At 50.5% G+C, this 19,672-nt stretch overlaps 1 protein-coding gene across 1 annotated transcript in view; it reads left to right on the forward strand.

Annotated features, from left to right (window-relative positions):
- The first annotated feature begins 1,899 nt into the window (after window positions 1-1,899).
- Window positions 1,900-19,672, forward strand: part of LOC138440993 (complement C3) — a 37,084-nt gene continuing 19,311 nt past the window's right edge. The window contains exons 1-19 of the mRNA XM_069591319.1: window positions 1,900-2,931; window positions 3,752-3,944; window positions 4,867-5,029; window positions 5,137-5,207; window positions 7,011-7,105; window positions 7,209-7,291; window positions 7,392-7,482; window positions 7,597-7,699; window positions 7,830-7,956; window positions 8,450-8,565; window positions 8,666-8,812; window positions 9,730-9,939; window positions 10,072-10,278; window positions 11,638-11,796; window positions 12,347-12,476; window positions 13,865-13,936; window positions 14,103-14,300; window positions 16,711-16,822; window positions 17,123-17,208. Of these exons, the coding sequence (XP_069447420.1) occupies window positions 2,855-2,931; window positions 3,752-3,944; window positions 4,867-5,029; window positions 5,137-5,207; window positions 7,011-7,105; window positions 7,209-7,291; window positions 7,392-7,482; window positions 7,597-7,699; window positions 7,830-7,956; window positions 8,450-8,565; window positions 8,666-8,812; window positions 9,730-9,939; window positions 10,072-10,278; window positions 11,638-11,796; window positions 12,347-12,476; window positions 13,865-13,936; window positions 14,103-14,300; window positions 16,711-16,822; window positions 17,123-17,208 (2,440 nt within the window). The 5' untranslated portion in view covers window positions 1,900-2,854. The remainder of the gene's footprint in view (window positions 2,932-3,751; window positions 3,945-4,866; window positions 5,030-5,136; window positions 5,208-7,010; window positions 7,106-7,208; window positions 7,292-7,391; window positions 7,483-7,596; window positions 7,700-7,829; window positions 7,957-8,449; window positions 8,566-8,665; window positions 8,813-9,729; window positions 9,940-10,071; window positions 10,279-11,637; window positions 11,797-12,346; window positions 12,477-13,864; window positions 13,937-14,102; window positions 14,301-16,710; window positions 16,823-17,122; window positions 17,209-19,672) is intronic.

The raw sequence follows: 19,672 nt of genomic DNA on the forward strand, positions 1-19,672 counted from the left end.
CTTTCTCCCCTGCTGGTGTATCTTTCCCATCCTCCTCCTCCCAAACTTCTGGATGCAAATATCCATTCCCCTGAAAAAAGCCTGGAAGAATTCCTCTTGTTTCCTTCCCTCCCAGGAGACCTTGGTTCACTTTCCCCTCCATCCCTCTGGTCACCTTCTGGATATCATGGGTAGGACCCTTCTCAGACCTTCATCACTGTGGGCATGAGCCTTCCCTCCAAGCCCAGGACTTCAAGGCATCTGTGTGTAGTCGGTCGCTCAGTGTCCAACTCTTTGTTGCCCCATGGACTATAGCCCACCAGGCTCCCCTGTCCATAGGATTCTCCAGGCAAGAATACTGGAAGGCGTAGCCATGCCCTCCTCCAGGGGATCTTCCTGTCTCTCACAGCATCTGGGTTCTCGTAATTGTCAAAACAGCAGGAACTGGGACTTCCCTGGCGGTCCAGTGGATAAGACTCTGCGCTTCAAATGCGGGGGGTGGGGGAGCAGTTTCGATCCCCGGTTGGGGGAGCTAAGATCCCACCTGCCTGCTGCTAGGTGTGGCCAGAATAAAAAAGCAGCAGGAACTGCCATCAACCCCTTTGTTCAGATGGACTAACTGAGGCTCTGAGGGAGGGGCAGGCAACCCCACGGGGAGAGCGAGGTCAGCAGGAATTCCTTCTCAAATTCCTGATTCCTTGACAAATCACAGAGCCCTAAGGCTTAAGTCTATAACGGAACCAGGAAACGGGGTGAATGTTTTGGCGGGTGGACGGGGGAGAATGATAATGTATTGGGGAGTGGAGGATCCTAGAAGGTGGCCATATCTCAGTTTCAGAAGTTGAACCCCAGTTCTGTAGAGTAAGCAAGTGTTTGCCTCCCCCCACCCCCTCCTCCTCTTCCAAGGAAAGGGTGTCGCAATCAGATCAGACAGAGTCCAGGTTTGTTGTTTCTCCACGCCTCCCCCTACTCGGGGGGAGGGACACAGGGGGCATGGCCAGGAAAAGAGCACGGTTTACAGGAAATCAGAGTGAAGTCCGTTAACCCCTTCAAGGAGGCTCTGGAAAACAGCCCTCTGGGCTTCTGAATCCTCCATCTCTTCAGGGTTCTAGATAGATCCCCCATCCTCCCTACACCTGGCTTCACATTCTCCCCATCCCCCAGAGGCTCAACTTACAAGCACATTAAATTGACACTGAGGCAAAAATAGGGTGGTGGGCCCGGGGCAGGGGTGGGGGTGGGGGAGGGGCAGGAATGAGGAAATTGGCAACTTTGTGCAAGACTGGTGAATATGCAAATCAATATAACTACGGAGGGGAATTTAGCATATCTAGCAAGGTTATTGTTAGAACACAGCCTTTGATCAGAATTATCTTTTCTCATTGTAGTAAGAACCCTTTGAAGTTGCTTGCTGTTATAACCCCTTTACAGGAGGAAACTGAGGCTCAAATGGTTATCAGTAATTTCCCCAAGGTTTACCAGTTAATAATCATGCGAACTGGGCAATAAATGGGCAATAATGCAGATTACTTTCTGGAGGGAGCATGCTTTTGTAACAATAGGAAGTCTGTCTGTCCGTCAGTAGATGACTGGTTACTTTCACTGCCTGTAAGAACAAGGAAGCTCTCTGTGCTCTGATAATGAAACAATCTCTACTGTATATTGTTTATGAAAAAGCAAGGTGTAACCCATGGAGACCAGGAAGAAGAGTGTGTAGAGCTTTCTGATATTTGTTTTTGAAACGTGTGAATGTTTGTAAATGTATAATATACCTCTGGAGAGAAACGTGAGACTTGGTTACAGGGTCATGTCCGAGACCCTGATGGCTAGCAACAAGAGCAGGAGGAAGGTTACCTTTTAGATATTGAACCATATGACTATATTACCAATTCATACGCAACAAGTTAAATACAATTTTTAACAATAATAATATCCCGAGGATGTTTTTAAATTTATTTTTTAATTGGAGGATAATTGCTTTACAATGTTATGTTGGTTTCTGCCATACATAAACATGAATCAGCCATAGGTATACACATGTCCCATCCCTCTTGAACCTCCCTCCCCTAAGAAGGCGTTGATGTAACACAAAAGCTAGCCATGGGACTTTCCTCAATTATGACTTTTTAGCCACTCAGGCCTCTTGACGAGATTAGGTGAAGGGAATTCCAGGCTCTCCTTGCCCTAGAAAACATTCTCAGTTGGATAGTGAACTCCTACACATACTTCAAAGCCCAGCTGAAATGTCCCTTCCTCCAAGAAACCTTCCCTGACTCTCCAAGAAGCTGAGTCCTTCTCCAGTGGAGAAAACACTCCATGGGGCTAGGACCATTGATGTTGGACTCTGTCCCCGGACCCAGCCCCATGCCAACATGGAAGATTCTGGAAGTGGGACATGAGATGCTAGCACAGAGATGGACTCACAGGAAGAGTCTGCTGAATAAATGCATGCTTAAAAGTAGACTGAGGGCCAGGCCCAGATATCTGGACTTGGGGGCGAAGAGTGGCTCTCTGCCGTCTGCTTTCATCTACTACCAAGTGGATGTAACCAGGAAAGGTCCCTGATCACCAGCTGGCCGTGACCCGGAGGGAGGCCAGGGCAGGAGGTTGTTGTGACCCTGTAGCTGAAGAACATGGCCCCAGGTTACTTATGCCAGGCATGCTGGCACTACAGATTGAAAAACTTAGGAAACAGTATTGAGAAATCTGGGGCAGTCCCAGGGAGGGGGAAGGCCACAGGGAGTGAGGGCTGGTCAGGGGAGGGAGGAAGGCAGGAGCCAAATAAAAGGCAGCCTCCAGCAACCTCAGCTCATTCCCCTCCCCTGCCCTCTCCCTCTGTCCCTCCATCCCTCTGTCCCTCCACTGCCCCAGCACCATGCAGCCCACCTCAGGTCCCAGCCTGCTGCTGCTGCTGCTTCTAGCCAGTCTCCCCATGGCCTTGGGGAACCCCATGTGAGTAGTCACAGCCTGACCCCCAAAATAGGCTGCTTCGGAGACGAGAGTGTGCATTTGTGGTACAAGGCCCTGCGTGTGTAGGGCGTGCACGTGGAATGAGTGATTCTGCAGGAGAGGTGATTTGGCGTCCTGGACATTTGACCGTCACAGATTCTGGGAGTTTGTAGTTTCAGGTTTTAAGGGTTTAGAGACTTCGCGTGGGTGTATGTGGCTGAGGGAGTGGATCTGGGTCTGGGGTGCCACAGGTTTAGGGAGGAGTTTGGGATGGTCTTGGCTGTCCTGGTGGCTCAGCAGGTAAGGAATCTACTTGCAATGCAGGAGACACAGGAGACGCGGGTTTGATCCCTGGGTCAGGAAGATCCCCTGGAGGAGGGCACCAGCAACCCGCTCTGGTATTCTTGCCTGGAGAATCCCATGAACAAAGGAGCCTGGCCGGCTACAGTCTAGAGGGCAGCAAAGAGTCGGGCACCATTGACACCACTTAGCACATAGCACACATGGTGTTCAGGGCTGGGTGTTTAGAGACTTGGGGTGTTTAAAGATTTTGGGATTAGAGCTCCCGGAATAAGCGGGTTCAGTGGTGAGTCTGGAAGTCTTGGAAGAGTTGGCACCTCTCATTTTGGTGTTCAGCAGTTGATGGGATGTGCAGCACCGCCCCTGCCTCCCACCCCCCACCCCCGCCCCGCCCCCAGTTGTCTGCCGGTCACCGGATCCCCTGTGAGACCAGGGACTGGGGCAGAGTGCTCACCCTGGGGAAGGGCTGGCAGCTCGGGCTTCCGGGCATGACAGCTCCACGCCCCATGCTCCCCTCCGGCAGGTATTCCATGATCACCCCCAACATCCTGCGTCTGGAGAGCGAGGAGACTGTGGTGCTGGAGGCCCACGGAGGACAAGGGAATATTCAGGTCTCGGTCACTGTCCACGACTTCCCGGCCAAGAAACAAGTGCTGTCAAACGAAAACACCCAGCTGAACAGCAACAATGGCTACCTGAGCACCGTCACCATCAAGGTGGGCGCGCCAGGGAGCCCAGTCCTGCTGATGCCGCACCGGCTCCGAGAGTCCTCCACGGAGTCCTCCGAGAGCCCTCCCCCTCTCAGAGCCCCACCCACACTGCCTGAGCCCCGCCCCTTCTGAGTCTCCCCCTCGGCCATCTGAGCCCTCCCTTTTCTGAGCCCCTCCCACTGCTTCGTCCAGAGCTTTCTCTGAGCTGTCTCCACCTTCTTTTTCATCTTAAGTTAATTAATTTATTTTGATTGGGAGACAATTACTTTACAATATTGTGATGGTTTTTGCCATACATCAACATGAATTGGCCACGGGTATGCATGTGTCGCCCCCCAATCCTAAAACCGCTTCCACATTGCTCCCCACCTTATCCCTCTGGGATGTCCCAAAGCACTGGCTTTGGGTTCCCGGCTTTTAAATTTATACTGGAGGGTAATGTTGCAGTAATTTCAGGTGTGCAGTCAAGTGATTCAGTGATACATATACATATATATATATTCTTTTCCAAATTCTTGCCTCATTTAGGCTGTTACGTAATATTGAGCAGAGGTCCCTGTGCTATACAGTAGCCCCTGGTCTCTCTCAAGTCCACCTCCTTCCAAGCTCTAGGATCTCTGAGCCCTTTCCCATTTCTGAGCCCCGGCCCTCCTAGCCCCTCCCTCTCTAAGCCCTCCTCTTCCTCCAGAAGCCCTTCCATCTGAGTCTTCTCTTTGAGTCCCTTCCCCTTCTGAGCCCTCCCTCCTCTGAGCCGCCTCTTGCTTCCCCTTCCCGTGCCTCCCTCTGACCCCAACCCCCTCTCTAACCCTCCCCCCATCTCAGTACCCCGTTACTCCCCAAATCTGGGCAAACCAGAATTGATGGGCAGGCTTTGTTGTGAAGAGGGCAGGTGGAGCAGACCCCTAATGATCTCTTGGTTCACTCCCAGATCCCGGCCAGCAAAGAGTTAAAATCAGAAAAGGGGCACAAGTTCGTGATTGTTGTCGCGACCTTCGGGAATGTCCAGGTGGAGAAGGTGGTGCTGATCAGCCTTCAGAGCGGGTACCTCTTCATCCAGACGGACAAGACCATCTACACCCCAGGCTCCTCCGGTAAGGGGCAGGGAGGGGTGGCTGGAGAGGGTGGGATTTGGGAGGGGCAGGGCTGGAGGAGGGGCAGAGTCTCACCCAACTCTGTCTCTCTCTCTCCCACGCCTCAGTCCTCTATCGGGTCTTCACTGTTGACCACAAGCTGCTGCCCGTGGGCCAGACGGTTTTCATCAGCATCGAGGTACCAGCCAACCGGGGCCCCAGACCTACCCGGGGCTGAGACCAAGGGAGAGACAAAGAGATCGAGACAGAGAAAGAGCCACCGGCGGAGACCCAAAGTCAAAGAGAGGCATATAGAGAGGTCGGGAGAGGGGGCCGGGAGCCAGGGAGACCACGTGGCGCGATGCTTGCTTGCGCCTGAGGATTCTAGCTCCAGATAGACACCCGGTCACTGTGTGACTCTGGACAGGTCACTTGACCTTTCCAAGTCTGTTGCTTCATCCGAGGCTTGGGATGATGACAGACACTAATTCCCTAGTGCCGCCAGAGGGCGCCCGTGAGCACTTGAGTCAGGCCCTGCCCTCTCCTCAGCCCCCAGCCCTCCAGGCCTCCCACTTCCCTGAGAACAAAATTTCAAGTCCTCCCGCAGCCCACAAGACTCTGCAAGACCTACCCCATCCCCTCCCTGCCCTCGCTTCTTCCCTCTTCTCCTTGGCTCGCTCTGCACCAGCCACACACCGGTCTCCTCAGGCACAGCCCTGCCCCGGGGCCTTTGCTTGGGCTATTCCCCCTACCCAGGAAACCCTCTTCCTGGAAATTTCCGCACCGACCGCTCCCTCACCTCCTTCAAGTCTTAGTTCCCGTGTCCCAATTTTACAGTGAGATCTCACTGAGTGCCCTGTAAAACTGCAACACCCCCTCTCCTTCTGGCATCGTAAATTGGATCTATACATTTTATTAATTGCACCTTCCCCTAACCTCCACTGAACATAAACTCCAAATGGAGGGGAAGGGATTTTCTGTTGACAGCATGCTTGGCGGGTAGTGGGATAAATAAAAAGTTACTGGAAGGAGGGAGGGAAGGAGAGGGGAGAGAGAAGCAGGGAGAGACGGGGAGGGAACCATACATGTAGGGTGAAGGGAGAGAGAAGGCAGGAAGACTGGGGCATGTCCTCCTCTGGGGATCTTCCTGAGTATTTCCTGAGATTACACAGAGCTAACAAGGGCCAGGTCCTGAGGGCTGTGAGCTGGCTTTAGAGATGAACAGGACACACATCTCCCCTAGAGGCACCGTGTTCAGCTCCCAGCAAATGTAACCCCGTACCAACAGAAGCATGTTATCCACAGTGACCCTAATTTCCAAGAGAAGCCAGAAAACCGGATTTCTATGTGATGTCTCCTGATGGTTAACTGTTGGCAGTGCATGAAATCACATGTGTATGAGGTCGAGCCATGCAACATTGCTATGTCAAAAAGGCAAATGTGGGCAGTTATGTGTGGTATATGTATGTGCTAATCAAATGCTTAGCACAGGGTCCTGCATCACAATAGATGACACGTGCTAGTTATTATCATTTTTAACATCTGTTTATTAGGTTGTGTTGCGTTGTAACTGCGACATGTGGAATCTAGTTCCATGACCAGGGGTCGAGCGTGCAATCCCTGCATTGGAGTGTGGAGTTTTAGCCACTGGGCCACCACCAGGGAAGTCCCAAATGCTAGTCATTATTTGTCTTTGGAGAGACGCTGATCATCAGCAGCTCTTGCCTATATTAACATGTCCCAAACCAGTGACATAGGAGTAATAATTATCTTTTTCTAGATATGTTCATTGAGCACAGAGAGGCTAAGTAACTTGCCCAAGGTCCCACAGCTTGTAATTGGCTCAGTGGGGATTTGAACCCAAGCTGACTGGCTCAGGGGCACGTTCTTCACCACTGCCCCTGTGGACCTAACACAGAGAGAATGCCCAGACACAGAAGGGAGGGACGAGCCAAGAGGCAAAGCCTCATCTCTGAAGAGCCATTTCTCTGTCTCCCCACAGACTCCCGATGGCGTCCTTGTCAAGCGGGACTCCCTGTCTTCTCACAACCAGTTTGGCATCTTGGCCTTGTCCTGGAACATTCCAGAACTGGTGAAGTATGTCAGGTCCTCCAGGAGGGGGTTTGGGGCTCCCCTACCCCAGGAGAGGGAGTGGGGGGCTGCCAGGTGTGCCCAGATCACCAGCCTACCTTCCCCACAGCATGGGGGTGTGGAAGATCAAAGCCCACTATGAAGATTCTCCGCAGCAGGTCTTCTCCACTGAGTTTGAGGTGAAGGAATATGGTAAGAGGGCCAGGAGCCGGGGCTAGGGGGAGGGGGGAGGGGGGAGTGCATCAGGCTGGGCCCAGTGCTGGTCCCCCACCAACATAATCTGTCCCGCCAGTGCTTCCCAGTTTTGAGGTCCAGCTAGAGCCTGAAGAGAAATTCTACTACGTTGATGACCCAGATGGCCTGAAGATCAACATCATTGCCAGGTGAGGGGCAGGGGGAGGGGCCAAGTGCGGTGAGGGGCTTAACCGAGGCCAAAGCTAGTTTGGAGGAAGACTCATCTGCAGAAGCAAAAATGTGAGACTGTCCCTGCATCGCAGGTTCTTGTATGGGGAGCACGTGGACGGAACAGCTTTCGTCATCTTTGGGGTCCAGGATGGTGACCGGAGAATTTCATTGACTCACTCCCTCACCCGTGTTCCGGTACCTAACAGAGGCCCTGTCTGGTCTCCTCCACCCTGAACACCCTTCCTGTCTCCTGTCGTCTGAGCTCACCCCCTGGGCACTCCCCCCAGGTCTCCCCTCCGCCATGAACCCTTACTGTCTCCCCCAGATCAACGATGGTAATGGGGAGGCCATACTGAGACGTCAGGTTTTGCTGAATGGAGTACAGCCCTCCCGAGCTGATGCCCTGGTGGGCAAGTCCATATATGTGTCCGCCACCGTCATCTTGCAATCAGGTGAGGCCCAGTCTGGGGGCGGAGGCCCAGAATGAAAGGGGGATCCAGTCTGAGGGGGGACATGCAATCTGAGGGAGAAGGCCAAGAAGGAAGGGGGCAGGATCCAGTCTGACAAGGGAGGTCTCGTCTGAGAGAGGAAGCCCAGAATTAAGGGGCGGCGGTCCAGGCTGGCAGAGGAGGTCTAGCCTGAGGGAGGAGGTGCAGAATGAAGGGGGGCATCCAGTCTTACAGGGGAGACCTCGTCTGAGGGAGGAGGCCCAGAATGAAAGAGGGGTCCAATCTGACAGGGAAGAACCACTCTGGGGCATAAGACCCAGTGCAAGAGGGGAGACTCATTCTGAGGGTGGATATTCAGAATGAAGGTGGAATCAGGTCGATGAGGGAGATAGTCTAAGGACAGAGGCCCAGTACGAAGGCAGAGTGCAGTCTGATGGGGGAAGCCTGGTCCTGAGGGGTGGCCCAGGAGCCCACCCTCATGGCTGGCCCCCCTCAGGCAGCGACATGGTGGAGGCGGAGCGCACCGGGATCCCCATTGTGACTTCCCCCTACCAGATCCATTTCACCAAGACCCCCAAGTTCTTCAAACCTGCCATGCCCTTCGACCTCATGGTGAGACCCTGGGCAGGACTGCACCCCTCGACACTGGTCCTGAGCACGATCACACCTCTGGGTCTGCCTAAATGCCCTCCACCTGCCCCTGTACCCACAGGTGTACGTGACGAACCCTGACGGCTCCCCTGCCCGCCGCATCCCAGTGGTGACCCAGGGCAGCAATGTGCAGTCCTTGACCCAGGATGATGGCGTGGCCAAGCTAAGCATCAACACACAGAACAAACGGGATCCCCTGACCATCACCGTGAGTTCTGGGCCAGCCTCAGGGGACTTAATTTTGTAGAGTGGGGTCCTAACTTATGCACAAAAGGATCCTGTCCTGGGCATAGAGTGGGTTCCTTTCATTTGCATAAAGGGATGTGCCATCCACAGACATGTTTTCATTTGCATAAAAGGGCTCTCTTTATGTTTTCATTTATTTGATTGAAGTAGAATTGACTTACAATGTTGTGTTAATTACTGCTGTACAGCACAGTGATTCAGTTAGGCATATACATATGTACGTTCTTTTTCATAGTTTTCTCCATAATGGTTTATCACAGGATATTGAATAGAGCTCCCTGTGCTGTGCTGTAGGGCCTTGGTTATCCATTCTGTATATAAAAGTTTGCACGCACAGATGTGTTTCCATCTGCACAGCAGGGTCCTACCTTCTAGATGTCTTCTGCCCAGATGCCTTTTTATTTTAAATTATTTATTTATTCATTTTATTTATTCATCGGTGGCACCGGGTCTTTGTTGCTGTTTGCCAGCTTCTCTAGTTGTGGTGCTTGGATTTGTCACTGAGGTGGCTTCTCTCTGTTACAGACCACAGGCTCTAGGGTGCATAGGCTCAATAGTTGTGACACACAGGCTTTTGCTCCACAGCCTGTGTAATCTTCCCAGACCAGGGATCGGACCCATGTTGCCTGCATTGGCAGGCAGATTCTTATCCACTGTGCCATCAAGGAAGTCCCTGCCTAGACATCTTATATGCACACTTGTGATGGCATTGGGCCCACCTGGATCATTCGGTTTCTTCCCCATCTCCTTAATATCCTTAACCTAATCTCATCTGCAAAGTCTTTCTCCTCACATAAAATGCCTAGTCTCAGGGGTATAGATGTAGATGTCTCTGGGGAGGGCAGGTGGGCATCATGGCGTCTGTCTTTTCCTGACCAGGTACGCACAAAGAAGGACAATATCCCCGAGGGGCGACAGGCCACCAGGACCATGCAGGCCCTACCCTACAACACCCAGGGGAACTCCAATAACTACCTGCACCTCTCTGTGCCCCGCGTGGAGCTCAAGCCTGGGGAGACTCTCAACGTCAACTTCCACCTGCGCACGGACCCCGACCAGCAAGCCAAGATCCGCTACTACACCTACATGGTCCGTGGCTTTCTAGAACTCCCAGCATCCCTGGGAGCCCTCATCCATCCCAGATTCCACCCTCCCCCAACCCTGACTCCCACCCATTCTCCCGCTCACCTTCCTGATCCTTATACCGAACTGTTCCCCCAGATCATGAACAAGGGGAAGCTGTTGAAGGTGGGACGCCAGGAGCGAGAGCCCGGCCAGGACCTGGTGGTGTTGCCCTTGACCATCACATCAGACTTCATCCCTTCCTTCCGCCTGGTGGCCTATTACACGCTGAGCAATGCCAATGGCCAGAGGGAGGTGGTGGCCGACTCTGTGTGGGTGGATGTCAAGGACTCGTGTATGGGCACGGTAAGCTCCCTGACACCTCTCTGTGCCCATCTGGGGACCCTCTGCCTGGCTGTCCCTCTCCCCATCTTGTGCCTCTGGCTCTGTCTCTCTCCAGCCTTACGAGTCCATGTCTCTCCCCCATTTCAGAGTACCTGCCCCTCCTCCTTTCCCATCTCATTCTTCCGTCTCTTTCAGCCTCAGTTTCTTCATCTTTTTTTTTCTTCATATGGACCATTTTTTAAAGTCTTTAGTGAGTTTGTTACAATACTACTTCTATTTTATGCTTTTGGTTTTTTGGCTGGGAGGCAGGTGGGATCTTAGCACCCCAACCAGGGATCGAACCTGTACTCCCTGAATTGGAAGGCAAAGTCCTAACCACTGGACCACCAGGGAAGTTCCCTTAGCTTCTTTTTCTCCCAGTTTTATTGAAATGTAATTTACACACAGTACTAAGTTTAAGGTGTAGAGCATGATTTAACCGAGGTACATCATAAGTGATCACCACAATAAGTTGAGTGAATACCGATCATCTCGTAGAGATATGAGATTAAAGAAATAGAAAAAAAATCTTTCCCCTTGTGGTGAGAATTCAGGGTTTCCTCTAATGACCTTCCTATATAATGGCGCAGCAGGGTTAAGTACATGTATTTATTATGTTGTACATTACACCCCTGGTACTTATAGCTGAAAGTTTGTTTTTAACCACCTTCACTCAGTTCCCCCTCCCTTTACCACACATCTGATCTCTTTTTCTATGAGTATGTTTGTTTGAAGTAGAATTGACCTGTGGTCGTGGTTACTCGCTAAGTCATGTCCAACTCTTTGAAACCCCATGGACTGTAGTCTGCCGGGCTCCTCTGTACATGGGATTTCCCAGGCAAGAGTACTGGAGTGGGTTGTCATTTCCTTCTCCAGGGGATCTTCCCAACCCAGGGATCAAACCTGGGTCTCCTGCATTGCAGGTGGATTCTTTACCGACTGAGCTACAGGGAAGTGCCTAATTGACCTATGCCACTATGTTAGTTCCTGGCGTACGGCATTTCTACAATCCGAATATCAGTATGTGATTCGATATTTCTGTGTTTCAAAATGCTCACCATGATGAGTCCTGTTAGTAACCACGTGTCACCATACAAAGATCCTATGTGGTGACTATCTTCTTCACACTGTGTATTTGATCCCTATGATTCATTTATTTCGTAAGTGGAGGCTCGCACTCAGTATCTGCCTTGTTCCTGGTTTTCTCTCTTTTCTGCCTGATGCCAGTTTGGCTTGCTTCTTCCCCTCCCCTTTCAGTCCACCTCAAGACCTCCTCTGTCTTGGGCTTCTTGGGGTCTTACAGGGCTGACTTCCCCCTCCAACCTGCTTCCCCTCCCATAGCTGGTGGTGAAAAATGGTGGGAAGGAAGAGAAACACCATCGACCCGGGCAACAGATAACCCTGAAGATCGAGGCTAACCAGGGGTCCCGAGTGGGGCTGGTGGCCGTGGACAAGGGCGTGTTTGTGCTGAATAAGAAGAACAAATTGACCCAGAGTAAGGTATGCCCCAGAGTCGCTGAGGTTGGTTCAGAGATGGCATTGGGTTGAGGTGGGAATGCTGCTTGTTGTCGTTCAGTCACTCAGTCCTGTCCAACTCTTTTTCAACCCCATGGACTGTAGCCCACCAGGCTTCTCTGTGCATGGCATTTCCCAGGCAAGAATGCTGGAGTGGGTTGCCATTTCCTTCTCCAGGGGACCTTCCCCACCCAGGGATGGGACCTGTGTCTCCTGCATTGGCAGGCAGATCCTTTACCACTGAGCCACCTGGGAATGGTGATGGAGCGGAGCAGATGGGCTGAGCATAGAGGTCTGAATGGATGTAGACACGGGGATGGGTTGAAGTCAAGCTGAGGAAGAGAATGTGGGTGGACAAAGGTCCACGTTGAAGATGGTGCTGGGAATGGATGCAGTCCAGAGTCCAACTCTGGATTGTCCATCGTGGCCTGCCAGCTTGTGGAGCAGGATAAGGATGGGTGGGGTGGGGCTGGATGGACAAGTTGGCCAGAGGGTGGTGGCACTTCTGACCCTCCGCCTCCACTCCACCCCGCAGATCTGGGACGTGGTGGAGAAAGCGGACATTGGCTGTACCCCAGGCAGTGGAAGAGACTATGCCGGCGTCTTCACGGATGCAGGACTCACCTTCAAGACAAGCCAGGGCCTGGAGACCCAGCAGAGGTCAGGTGAGGATGCGGGGAGAGGCAGGGCTGGTGAGAGCAGGGCCTCCATCCCCCAGATACTGAGAGCAGGCTAAGGGCGGGGCTCTGGGGTGCAGGTTGGGGTGTTAAAGTCTTGCCTCCACCACCATCTCTCAAATCACTTCTTTCTGAGCCTCAGTATGGGCTGCAATAACACTCCAACATCACGGTGGCAGTGGGGGTGGGGGTAGGGGGAGGCGGCAGTAGGGAGGAAACCAAGGATACATCAATCAGTCAGTCAGTTCAGTTGCTCACTCATGTCTGACTCTTTGCAACCCCATGAATTGCAGCACGCCAGGCCTCCCTGTCTACCACCAACTCCTGGAGTTTACCTAAACCCATGTCCATCGAGTTGGTGATGCCATCCAGCCATCTCATTGTCTGTCATCCCCTTCTCCTCCTGCCCCCAATCCCTCCAAGCATCAGGGTCTTTTCCAAGGAGTCAACTCTTCACATGAGGTGGCCAAAGTATTGGAGTTTCAGCCTCAGCATCAGTCCTTCCAATGAACACCCAGGACTGATCTCCTTTAGGATGGACTGGTTGGATCTCCTTGCAGTCCAAGGGACTCTCAAGAGTCTTCTCCAACACCACAGTTCAAAAGCATCAATTCTTCGGCACTCAGCTTTCTTCACAGTCCAACTCTCGAATCCATACATGACCACAGGAAAAACCATAGCCTTGACTAGACAGACCTTTGTTGGCAAAGTAATGGCTCTGCTTTTGAATATGGTATCTCGGTTGGTCATAACTTTCCTTCCAAGGAGTAAGCGTCTTTTAATTTCATGGCTGCAATCACCATCTGCAGTGATTTTGGAGCCCAAAAAGATAAAGTCTGATACTGTTTCCACTGTTCCCCCATCTATTTGCCATGAAGTGATGGGACCAGATGCCATGATCTTAGTTTTCTGAATGTTGAGCTTAAGCCAACTTTTTCACTCTCATCTTTCACTTTCATCAGGAGGCTTTTTAGTTCCTCTTCACTTTCTGCCATAAGGGTGGTGTCATTTGCATATCTGAGGTTACTGATATTTTTCCTGGCAATCTTGATTCCAGCTTGTGCTTCCTCCAGCCCAGTGTTTCTCATGATGTACTCTGCATAGAAGTTAAATAAGCAGGGTGACAGTATATAGCCTTGACATACTCCTTTTCCTCTTCGGAACCAATGTGTTATTCCATGTCCAGTTCTAACTGTTGCTTCCTGACCTGCATACAGGTTTCTCAAGGGGCAGGTCAGGTGGTCTGGTATTCCCATCTCTTTCAGAATTTTCCACAGTTTATTGTTACCCACACAGTCAAAGGCTTTGGCATAGTCAATAAAGCAGAAACATAGTAGGTGCCTAACCCATCTGGTTCCCCTTCCACCTGCCTTTAGATCCGCAGTGCCCAAAACCAGCCGCCCGCAGACGCCGCTCGGTGCAGCTCATGGAGAAGAGGATGGATAAAGGTGTGCGCCCTCCGCTGGTTCCCACCCCTTCTGGATCCCAGCTAGAGAGGGAAGGGGAGGGTCTGACCGTGGGGAAGTTCTCCCTGGGCTGTGTCCTGAGTGCCTGCTGCTTCGAGGCCGCAGCTGAGGCCGCGCGGGACGTGGGGGGGATTCTGTGTTCCCATAGTGGGTCAGTACAGCGGCGATCTGCGCAAGTGCTGCGAAGACGGCATGCGGGACAACCCCATGAAGTTCCCGTGCCAGCGCCGGGCCCAGTTCATCCTGCAGGGCGACGCGTGCGTCAAGGCCTTCCTGGACTGCTGCGAGTACATCGCTCGGCTGCGGCAGCAGCACAGCCGCGATGGCGCCCTGGAGCTGGCCAGGAGTGAGTCCCGGGGAGGCCGGGCCTGTCCGAGGTGGGAGGAGGAGCCAACCGTTCAAGGAGCGGGGAGTCCAGTCCTAGGGGGAGCAGGTGCCTGTCTGAAGGAAGAAGAGGTCCCTATCCAGCGAGCCCCAGGTGGGGAGGAGGCCTGTCCGCAGAGGGAGGAAGGCGTGCCTGTCTGAGGGAGGAGGAGATCTCCAGTGGGGGAAGGAGATCCCTGTCTGAGAGGGAAGGACGTCCTGTCTGAGGGGGATGCGGGTCTGTCCTGGGTGGAAGAAAGTGCCTGCCTGAGGGAAGCCGGACCTAGTTAGTGGAGAAGACTCCTCTCCTGAGGGCAAGGAAATTTCCTGCCTGGCTGGATTAGCCTGGCCCTGGCCCCAGACACTCTGAAGTTTGACTTTGCCAGTGCCCAGGACACCCCTCCCTCCCACGGTCTGAGGGAACGTTCTAGAAGATAGAGCTGGTCACACTAGTTGCCAGTAGGAAGACATGAGATGGGTTATAAGCTTGCCTTTACCAAAGAAAACTAATTCAGGTTGCCTTCTGAAGAGACCTGCTCAACCTTTGCCCAGTCAATGTTCAATCATTCAGTCATCCATTCGGTTCTGGATAGGACATGTACACAGTCAAAATTCTACATCTCAGGCCACATCAATCTTAAGCAAACCCAGGGCTTCTCTTAGAAGCCCCCTTTAAGCAAAATCAGAGTGATCTCACCACAAAGTGGCCTTTACAGAACTGACAAGAGTCTCCACTGCCATCTGTTGAGAGACAGAGGAGCCCGGTGTGGCCTGATCCCACCATTATTCAATTTTTTAAATTTTTGGTTATGCCATGTGGCATGCAGAATCTTAGTTCCCTCATCAGGGATTGAACCTGTGCCCCCTGCAGTGGAACTTCAGGACCTTCACCACTGGACCACCAGGGAAGTCCCTCTCCTTTTCTTTTTGTTTTTTAAAACATCTTTTAATATGTCTTAATTAGAGGACTTCTGTGCCAGAATGGGCTTTGTTGAAACTGAATTATCTGCAGAACCTCTCAAAAGCAGCCATTGCCAAAGTCAAATATTTCTGAATTCCTTTCGCTGGAAAACTAGCAACCCCTTCAACCCTCTACCCCACCAAAAACATAATGATTCCCAACATACATGAGCACAGAGCTCGACCTTCAGTCTCTTTGCAAATTACAATGACTAGGCATGCTACTCTCTGCTCCAGTGACCCAAGACTTTTCTTTTGCAAAGAAGAAATTTAGACAATGTGTATATGATTTACACACACGGATGACTTTTTTTCCCCCTAGCATTGTGTCATTTCTTTAGCCAACTGGGGACAATACAGAGGGTTGATTAAGAGTTAGTATCCCAAAGGCACTTTGATAGATTATTCCAGAGTATTGGGCTTCCCTTGTGGCTCAGCTGATCTGCCTCCAATGCAGGAGAAATGGGTTCCATCCTGGGGTTGGGAAGATCCCTTGGAGAAGGGAAGGGCTACCCACTCCAGTATTCTGGCCTGGAGAATTCCATGGACTGTATAGTCCATGGGGTCGCAAAGAGCCGGACATGACTGAGTGACTTTCACTTTCTTCACTTTTATGGGTGGATTTAAGTATCTATGGAATCCCACCTACTCTGTGGTTAGGCAGAAAAGTGAAAGTGTTAATCACTGAGTGACTCTTTGTGACTCCATGGCTGTAGCCCACAAGGCTCCTCTGTCTATGGGATTTCCCAGGCAAGAATACTGGAGTAGGGAGCCATTTCCTCCTGCAGGGGATCTTCCCGACCCAGGGACTGAACCTGAAACTCCTGCATTGACAGGCAGATTCTTTACAATCTGAACCACCAGGGAAGCCCCAAAACCAAATTAAAATCTGTTCATCATTTTTTGAAGAAAGCTCAGCCAGAATTTAACTCTATTCTAGCCCAGCTTTGTGTACTTGCTGATGGGGTCAAGATGACTTTTAAAAGCCACTGTCTCTTTGGCAGTCTCCATCAAGTCCAGGGAATCTCTCAGCTAGCCCCATTGTTTTCAGGATAGACTTAACCATCACATGGTTAACATAACACAGCAGGCTTGGACCAATGATGCCTTTAGAGGCTCATTCATGCAAATGTTTTCATTCCCTTGAAAATCAAAGAAGGGGAAAAAACAAATCAACTCAATGCAGTGTGGCTTATTTTCACCTTTATACCAACATGACTGTAAAATATGACATGTAATTTTTTTTATGGAGAAAGGAGCCTCTAGGGGCAAATGTGCCTAGGATCCCTGGAAGTGATCATGTGACCTTGGGCGTGTCCATGTTAGGAATCCCTTTAGGGGATTATAAAGATAAATATCTAAAAGGGACAGTGGAAGGAGCAGGAGGGGGGGATTCAGTCTGTTTTAACCACCCCCCCCACCCCCACCCACAGGTGACCTGGAGGATGAAATAATCCCAGAAGAGGACATCATTTCCCGAAGCCAATTCCCTGAGAGCTGGTTGTGGACCATTATTGACGACTTTAAACAAGCAGACAAAAATGGGTAAGGCTGGGATGGCCCCCCTTCAGCCCATCCCCAGGCCAGCTTCTATGATCACCCTAGATTGGACACTGCATTTGCATGCACCTCACCCCCTTCTTGCGTGGAATCGTGGAAGCACACAACCCAGCCTAGAAAAATCGAGTTGGGGCTACCTAAATGTACTCACCTCCAGCCCCCTTCCAACCCTGTCCCTTGTGGCCCCTCCCTACTTGGTCTCCCCCTGTACCCTGCTAGATGTCTTCTCCTAATCCCCAACAACCCCCCCCCCCCCCCCCCCCGCCCAATTTCTCCCTGGACCAGAATCTCCACGAAGCTCATGAACGTGTTTTTGAAAGACTCCATCACCACTTGGGAGATTCTGGCCGTGAGCTTGTCGGACAAGAAAGGTGAGAGAGAATGGTGGTCCGGTCCTCGGAGGCCGGGACCCCAGATCCCCTGAGCATTTTCTCATTCCATCCTGACGGATCTCTTGTTTCTGTTGGCTGACACTTTGCCCTGTTACTAGAGAGGGATTAGAGTGCAGAATGTGAGTGACATCATGACTTGGTAAATAGACTTTATTTTTAGTGCAGTTTTAGTTCAGAGCAAAATTGAGAGGCTGGTGCAGAGACTTCCTATGTACCATTTTCCCGACCACATACACAGCCTCCCTCACCATCAACATTGTAACAACTGATGGACACATCATTATCTTTGCTAGTTCTTAGCTGACATTACGGAGAAGGCAATGGCAACCCACTCCAGTACTTTCGCCTGGAGAATCCTATGGACAGAGGAGCCTGGTAGGCTATAGTGCATGGGGTTGCACAGATTTGGACACGACTGATGCGACTTAGCAGCAGCAGCAGCTGACATTAGGGCTCACTCTCGGTGTCTTAATGTTTCTGTGGGTTTGGACAAATGTATAAAAACACACAGGCTTCCCAGGTGGTGCAGTGCTAAAGAATCTGCCTGCCAAAGCAGGAGATGCAAGAAAGGCAGGTTCAATCCCTGGATCAGGAAGATCCTCTGGAGTAAGAAATGGAAACTCACTCCAGTATTCTTGCCTGGAAAATTTCATGGATGGGCTACAGTCCACGGGGTCGTAAAGATTTGGACACGACTGAGCGATTGAGCACACACTTGCATAAAGACTTATATTCACCATATCATATAGAATTATTTGCTATGTGATATATTATTCTATAATATCATATAGAATAATTTGCAACAAGAACTTGGTAGGGGTGATGTTGCCATGATAGTGAGTAAAGCAATTAAAAGAGGAAGCGGGATGAAGTGAGTGATTAAAACATCAGTGGGCAGGCTGTGAAACACAACAAAAAGGGGTATGCACACCCTCCCCCTGCCACTGCCACCAAGGGCTGCGTGTGAGACCCTGACAAACCCTAGTCAAGTATGAATGGTTTAGAGCTGGTCTGGGAGTGGGGCAAGGAAAGTGAGGCACTGACTTTGAATGCAAAATTAAGTGGGTGCCAAAAACTCAGTCATCAAGATAAATTGTATTTTCATGCAATAGTTTTCTTAGAAATCAAAATGAATGCAAAAAAAAAAAATCCATGATATACAAAATACATAGATTTTAAATAAAGACCAGCACCGTGTTGAGCCCTGTTGGAGCTTGAGGCCAAAGGAAAGATGTGGTTTGCATACATATTTTCTGTCCATTTTAAAGGTTATTTTTTCCCCCCCAGATCATTAAAGTAGTTGAAAAACTATTAAAAACACTAAAAAAAAAAAGATGTATTAAAACTCACAGCATTAAGTGTATTTCATTTATACCACACCCAGTTACTCTAGTATAAGTTTATTTAGTTATAATTTATCATAAATTATACTTCAGTGTCATTTTACTTTCCTGGTTTTAAGACTTTTAAAATCTGCTTCTTTGCTTGTCTTGCTTTTCATGGAAGGAATTGTGATTTTCTGACAATTTCTCTTGACCAAGTGATGACGGCAGATGAAATCATATACGCAAGGCACATAGTTTTCCTTCTGCCTGGGACTGCAAAGCCACTCAGCACAGTTCTAGTTTGGGGTCCCCATCCCTGTTTCAAATCAGGGCATCTTCATATTTGCCTGTTGTACATTTCTGTATACCAAGGTTCTGTCTGAGGTTTCCTTTACCTAAAAATTGTTCCTGCAGCTTGAAAAAATAAATGTTAAAAACTACTGTTAGACCCTTGCCCCTTAAGCATGGTCCCTGGACTATTTGCAATCTGCTAAAGGAGCTTTACCTCAGAGTTTGTTAGCCATTCAGTATCTTTTTTTTTTTTTAACTTTTTAATTTTATATTGAAGTACAGCCGATGAACAGTGTTGTGACAGTTTCAGGTGGGCAGTGAAGAGACTCAGCCATACATATCCATGTATCCATTCTCCCCCAAACTCCCCTCCCATCCAGACTGCCACATAACATTGAACAGAGTTCCCTGGGCTAGACAGGAGGTCCTTATTTGTCATCCATTTAAAATACAGCAGTATGTATAAGACATTTAGGCTTCCCTATGACTCAGTCAGTAAAGAAGCTGCCTGCAATGCCAGAGACCTGGGTTTGATCCCTGGGTTGGGAATATCTCCTGGAGAAGGAAATGGCAACCCACTCCAGTATTCTCGCCTGGAGAATTCCATGGATAGAGGAGGCTGGCGGGCTACAGTCCAGAGTGTTGTAAAGAGTCAGACATGACTGAAGCAACTTAGCATGCATGCAACCAATAGAACTTGAAAATTTTAGACTTAAGAGCTCTTATGGGATAAAGAAGGAGTATCGTTAAAAGCGGGGCGCTTCCCAAGTCCCTGAGTCCAAATCCCACATCTTTCTCTGGGCAGCTGTGTGGCCTTAATCAAGTTA

Source organism: Ovis canadensis, chromosome 5 (assembly GCF_042477335.2).
Source record: "Ovis canadensis isolate MfBH-ARS-UI-01 breed Bighorn chromosome 5, ARS-UI_OviCan_v2, whole genome shotgun sequence".
Lineage (NCBI taxonomy): Eukaryota > Metazoa > Chordata > Mammalia > Artiodactyla > Bovidae > Ovis > Ovis canadensis.